The sequence below is a fragment of the Sinocyclocheilus anshuiensis genome, unplaced genomic scaffold, assembly GCF_001515605.1.
Source record: "Sinocyclocheilus anshuiensis isolate Anshui unplaced genomic scaffold, SAMN03320099.WGS_v1.1 scaffold4098, whole genome shotgun sequence".
Taxonomy (NCBI): Eukaryota; Metazoa; Chordata; class Actinopteri; order Cypriniformes; family Cyprinidae; genus Sinocyclocheilus; species Sinocyclocheilus anshuiensis.
This window is the reverse complement of record NW_015549562.1, coordinates 21,507-27,484: the sequence shown is the minus strand read 5'-3', so window position 1 is coordinate 27,484 and position 5,978 is coordinate 21,507. Positions and strand designations below refer to the sequence as shown.

General features: G+C 39.8%; 1 protein-coding gene across 1 annotated transcript in view; it reads left to right on the top strand.

The window, feature by feature from the left end:
• Nucleotides 1-2,931: 2,931 nt before the first annotated feature.
• Nucleotides 2,932-5,978, top strand: part of LOC107657196 (polypeptide N-acetylgalactosaminyltransferase 10-like) — a 14,387-nt gene continuing 11,340 nt past the window's right edge. The window contains 1 exon segment of the mRNA XM_016445222.1: nt 2,932-3,200. Coding sequence (XP_016300708.1) covers nt 2,940-3,200 — 261 coding nt within the window. The 5' untranslated portion in view covers nt 2,932-2,939.

Genomic DNA, 5,978 nt, shown 5'->3' with positions numbered 1-5,978 from the left:
GGTTTGAAGTGTAGAGAAACCAATAAGATTTGAATCTGCTCTTGAATGATATCAGAACTTTATCTTTGTATTTCATGAGGGGTTATGAATGGGGACGAATCCGCAGAGATGTTCATTTATTCTCGGTTACTTTAGCTTTCATTTTATGGCTTTTAAACATGATGTATTTCACCTGCCCCCTTTCAGTCTGCCTGTTCGGCCTCTATTGTGTTTTTGTCTGTTAGCTAGAAAGTTGTTGACTTAGCTAATTTAACGATCAGGGTTGTTCCGTTACTCGTTTATTTATTGCTATTGCGATCAGAGGTTATTCTCCATTGGATGCTCTTTATGCTTACAGATCAACACAAGTGTACATTCCTCCTAATTTCGGTCAGACTGAAGAGCAATGCCCAACGTCTGTCTTCACATCATTACGATGTCTTCAGAGTCTCTCAGTCAAACAGCTATTAGACAGTCAGAACGTGTGAGCCTTACATATTTTGCATTATATTAAAATTTGAAGAAAAAAAAGCAAGCTTTTTTTCCACGGTTTTGACCAACAGTTTGTTGTTTGTGTTTTGGTTACTGAATCCGTTCACTTGCATTTTTTCCTGATAATAAAGTCTTATATGCGCATGTACATCTCTGCATATACACAAAAATAGTGATGAGCGTGTGCAAAACATGTAAAAATAAAGAAAAATTCTTTGTAGTTCTATTGGTCTATATGTGAAGCCTCCTCGTTCAAATCAGAGAAATATGACACAATTGAATATATTGATCTGACCGTTCAAACGCTTTGCTATTTTGTGACAGAAGCTTCCACACTGTAACAGAATGACAGTGACAGAACAAAAAAACACAGATAATTAAAAATAAATAAAAAATAGAACAAGTAAATAAGGAATAAAAAAATACAAATCGACAATTGTATGTACATGTAAACCACTTTACATAAAGCATTATCATCATGAGCAGGAACAAAACTAGACAACAGAATGAGTTGACTAATCAGCTGAATGAAAGCATCATAGGACAATCAACCACATCCAAACAACAACAACACAATTAAATCAAACACTTGTCTGGTCACCAGATGGCAGGGATCTGGACTGCTCTTCTGTGCAGCTGAACAAGCAGTCAGATTTGTTCAGGTGACTCTGGTGAGGCTTCTTTAAAAGATATATATATATATCTCCCCTGTATCTCTACTGTATCTCCCCAGAATAATCTCTGCTACTGCTCTCCATGCTCGAATCGTACATTTAATACGTGACAGTCGCATAAGTTCTGTACTGGAAACCAAAGTTTGTTCATATTCAGAACCTTCTTTAAATACGAGCGGTTAGTGTCCTACAGCTACTTTCAGTTTATAACAGTGATTATGTCTGTCATGATGATTTTTTTTCTTTGATAACATTTGTCTGTGTGATGGGAAAATCCCATTCATTCCCAGTCCTAAACTGTTTACAGGGGATTCACAAATGTTATCTTCTCTTAATCGTAATCATCTGAGATGTTTTGCCCTATTGATTACAGGCAGTCTGATAAATAATCAATAAACAATTCCTTTCTTCTCTTATTATACAGGATATAATTTACTTTACAATTAACTACGTAAAGTACATACTGAATAAAAATATTCTTAATCGTGTAGTCATTATAATCAACATTGTGTTGTTAAAATGAATTGTTAAAAAGCCAAGAATTAAACTAATCATAAAAGTGTAAAATATTAAAGTAATATAAAAGTGATGAATCATGGTGATGGGGATGCACCAGAGCAATGTCTGTGAAGATCTGGTGAGAAATGTAGTAATAAATACATCTCTACCACAGTAAAGCCAATTAATGTTGTAGACTGTTAGAGAACCGTCTCACATTTAACTCCAACTAACTGGGAGACATTTTCCAAATACTCCTCATGAGCTGTTTGAAGCATCAGTTTGGAGAGGAACAACACTGACTCTGTCTGCAAGTTCACCTGCACGGCTTAAACATTTAAAGAAAACGAAGGGGAAGACGGTCCTGTATTAAATTACTTCATCTACAGTATTTGTGCAATTCTTGCTGATGTCCTGACCAGTGATTTGTGGCTGTTAGGGTAAAATGCGCACCATTAAACGCTAAATATTTAGCCATTTGTTAGCCCGGGAGTGTGTATATCGGACAGGCCTGTAGCTACTGGCTTCTGCTGTCTGCCAGGTTTCACTAGAGCCAGCTCATCTTTAGGAAGGACGCCCTCGTTTACAAATCCAATCATTTCTTTGATATTTAATATATAATTTATCATATCCTTTCCTGATGAAATATTCTTTGAGTTATTGATGGGTGCTCTTAATTCAGAAGTTTTAAACTCATTATCCAAACCACATTTATTTAAGTTTCTCTTCCAATAGATTATGCTCCTTTCCTCTGGTAATTTTTGATTTCAACTTGAAATGCTTTCTCTGATTGCGCTGAATAATATTATCTAATATATTATAATATAATATAATTTATAATAATATATCATAAACAGTTCTAATGTATTTTTATATAATACAATATATAAAATGATCTTTGAATAATAGAATATAATAGAATAGTCTTTCGTAAGCAAACGTCATGTCTCGAGTGTTACTTATGTCTGCTAATGAAGTTACACAGCTAAAGCCCAGCAAGTGCTTCATTCACGAACACCATGTTTAGCTCGTGTTCAGTCCGCATCACTGAACGCTGAACCGTTCCGTTCCGTTCCGTTCCGTTCTGACGCAGCAACAGGAGCCCAGCTGCTCAAACGGAGCCCGGTAAAGTATAGCACGGCGAATCGTTAATCATCAGTTTTACATGAAATCTATTTTAGTACATCTTTACTAGGATTCTCACGAAGTAACCGAGTATATTGTATTTTAAAAATCTTATTAACTGAAGCTCGTCCTGAACTTTCTCCCGCAGTCGAGGAGGAAGTGGTTCAGTCCATGATAGCGGAAGTTCTGACCTCGGACCGGAGGCGGAGCAAGTTCCAGACGCTCGCTCGAGTTTGTGTTGTTTTATGTAAGACGACAGCAGACGCGCCGCAGAGAGACTCCGAGATGCGGAGAAAGCAGAAGAGACTGCTGCAGATCGCGCTGCTGCTGCTGCTGGCCGTGCTGTTGCTGCCGAGCGTCGGCTTGTGGTCGGTGTCTCTGGAGCGAATGCTGGACAGCTCTGCGGACGCCGCCGGACTCTCGCACGCACAGGTACCACAGCTCACTCTGTTTCTACGGCATCGCAGCAGACACTCGTTACTCGCTGTCGTATGGCAGTGTTGCGTGGCTAGAAGTGTCTTTAGTTCTTGACGCTCCTTCTGAACGGCAGATGAGGAACGCGACGCGACCAGAACGCTCTGCGGGAACGTCGCTCGCGCTGTACACAGGCTTTAGTTATTGGCTGATCAGTCATTATATGGTTCTTTTGCGCAAAGTTCACAGACCGATAACAAATTGACTTTAAACATGATTAGAGTTCTATGGTGTAATTCTGCCGTGGAAATTAAAACACATTGAATTATTCATATTCAGATAAAACAAGCATTAAACTTGTTCACTTTTCTTGTTTATGATTCTTCGGTCAAATAGAATTATCAGTATAGACCTGGACATTAAATATGAAAATTAAAGAAAAGCATAATTTAGCTCTCTTAATTGTTGTTTAATGTTTTTAAGGGTGGATGTGTGTTGTTTAATAAAGTATTTTAATAGCTTCTTTTGATTTTAGCATAACGACAAATAAAAGCCATTTATTTGATCTTGGAAAAAAATAATAAAACCACACTATTAAAGCCACACAATGATTTTTGTGAAGACGGGCATGATTTTCTTTTTATTTCTGAGTAAATGAAAGGAGTTCACACAAAAATGTGACTCACAGTGTCATTTTCTTTATTTCTTAATGAATATCTGATTGAGTGGATTTAATACAGCGTCGACTCAATTTAACTCTTGAAATGAGAGCTGAGAGTGTCGTTAAAAAGTGATGTGGAAATATCAGTGAGTGTTGTCCTTCGGTTAAACTGAGGCCGTGACTCTCTGCAGTCATAAAACATCCCAGCATGTCTTCTGAATAGGGGTGTGAATCACAGGGTCCCTCACGATACCGAGAATATCACAATACAGCAAAGATAATCAATATACTGCTAGACAATCCTATAATGATACATCACGATATCTGTGTAACTATTAAAACAAAATGCCTGCCAAAAGGTTTAAGTGCAGGTTCTCTCTCTTCATTCAAGTCTGAAAAACTGCTGAAAATTCTGTCATCATTTACTCTCAAGTTGTTTTAAACCTGAATGAGTTTCTTTCTTCTGTTGAACATAAAAGCTATTTTGTAGAATGTGGGTAACCAAACAGCTGCTGGTCCGTGATGTCCATAGTATTTTTTTTCCCCTACTATCAAAGTTAATGGGGACCAGCAACTGTTTGGTTCCCCACATTCTTCAAAATATCTTCTTTTGTGTTCAACACAAAAAAAAAGAAAAGAAAAGAAATTAATACAGGTTTTGGATAACATGAGAGTGAGTAAATAATGAAATAATTTTCATTTTTGGGCAAACTGTCCCTTTAATGGCAAGCAGCAGCATGTTTAGTACAATTAGTCTGCTGTCACTTTAAGAGCTGCACACATCTAATACACAGGCACGCATCTGTTTTTCTCTCTCTTTTTACTTCCACTTTAGACATAACCAACTGTGTTTATATGTAACGCTTGTGTGTTTTTGACAGTATTAGTGCAATCAGATGCGAAAGATAACTTAGTCCAGTAATCAGGCGCTGTTTGACAGGCCTTTCAGTGTGCACGCTTCAGGTGTACGGGCTCAGAAAAAGCACATGTCAGAACAGCACGCGAATTAAATGTTTAACCGACAAGGCTTTAAAGCAAATGCAAATAATGCAGTTCTTGCATATCACAATACTCTTTGTCAATTTTGTTTGTCCCATCAATGGCATACAAGCTGAGGTGGGTCCTCTATTATTTTACGCACACTGCTGTCCTCAATCTCATTAAAAACCTCTTTTTCTTAGGTTAGTTAACTTATGTTCACATTTCCCTCATTCATGTGTTGAGCGCCACTTAGAGGAGCCATGAAGTAGAGTTACTGGGAGCAGAGAAATCTATTAAGAGCACCTTATTTTATTAATTAAAATATCGATATTTGGCGCCAGCGCATCGATTCTTGTATCGCACAGAGAAGGACAACAATATATTGTCATATTGATATTTTGTCCCACGCCTACTTCTGACCCTGGCCAGATGGCATTCATCTCTCTGTCTCATCTCTAGCAGTATCTGGATGGGCAGATGTGTGTTGTTCAGATGTGTGATGGGCATGTGTGTGTTGGGCAGGTGTGTGATGGGCATGTGTGTGTTGGGCAGATGTGTGTTGGGTGGGTGTGTGATGGGGATGTGTGTGTTGGGCAGATGTGTGTTGGGTGGGTGTGTGATGGGCATGTGTGTGTTGGGCAGATGTGTGTTGGGTGGGTGTGTGATGGGGATGTGTGTGTTGGGCAGATGTGTGTTGGGTGGGTGTGTGATGGGCATGTGTGTGTTGGGCAGATGTGTGTTGGGTGGGTGTGTGATGGGGATGTGTGTGTTGGGCAGATGTGTGTTGGGTGGGTGTGTGATGGGGATGTGTGTTAGGCAGATGTGTGATGGGCATGTGTGTGTTGGGCAGATGTGCGATGGGCGGGTGTGTGATGGGCGGGTGTGCGATGGGCGGATGTGCGATGGGCGGATGTGTGTTGGGCATGTGAGTGTTGGGGGGGTGTGCAAAGGGGCAGATGTGTGATGGTCATGTGTGTGTTGGGCAGATGTGCGATGGGCGGGTGTGTGTTGGGCAGATGTGTGATGGGCATGTGTGTGTTAGGTGGGTGTGTGATGGGTGTATTTGTGTTGGGCGGATGTGTGATGGGTGGGTGTGTGTTGGGCAGATGTGCGATGGGCGGGTGTCGGATGGGCATGTGTGTGTTGGGCAGATG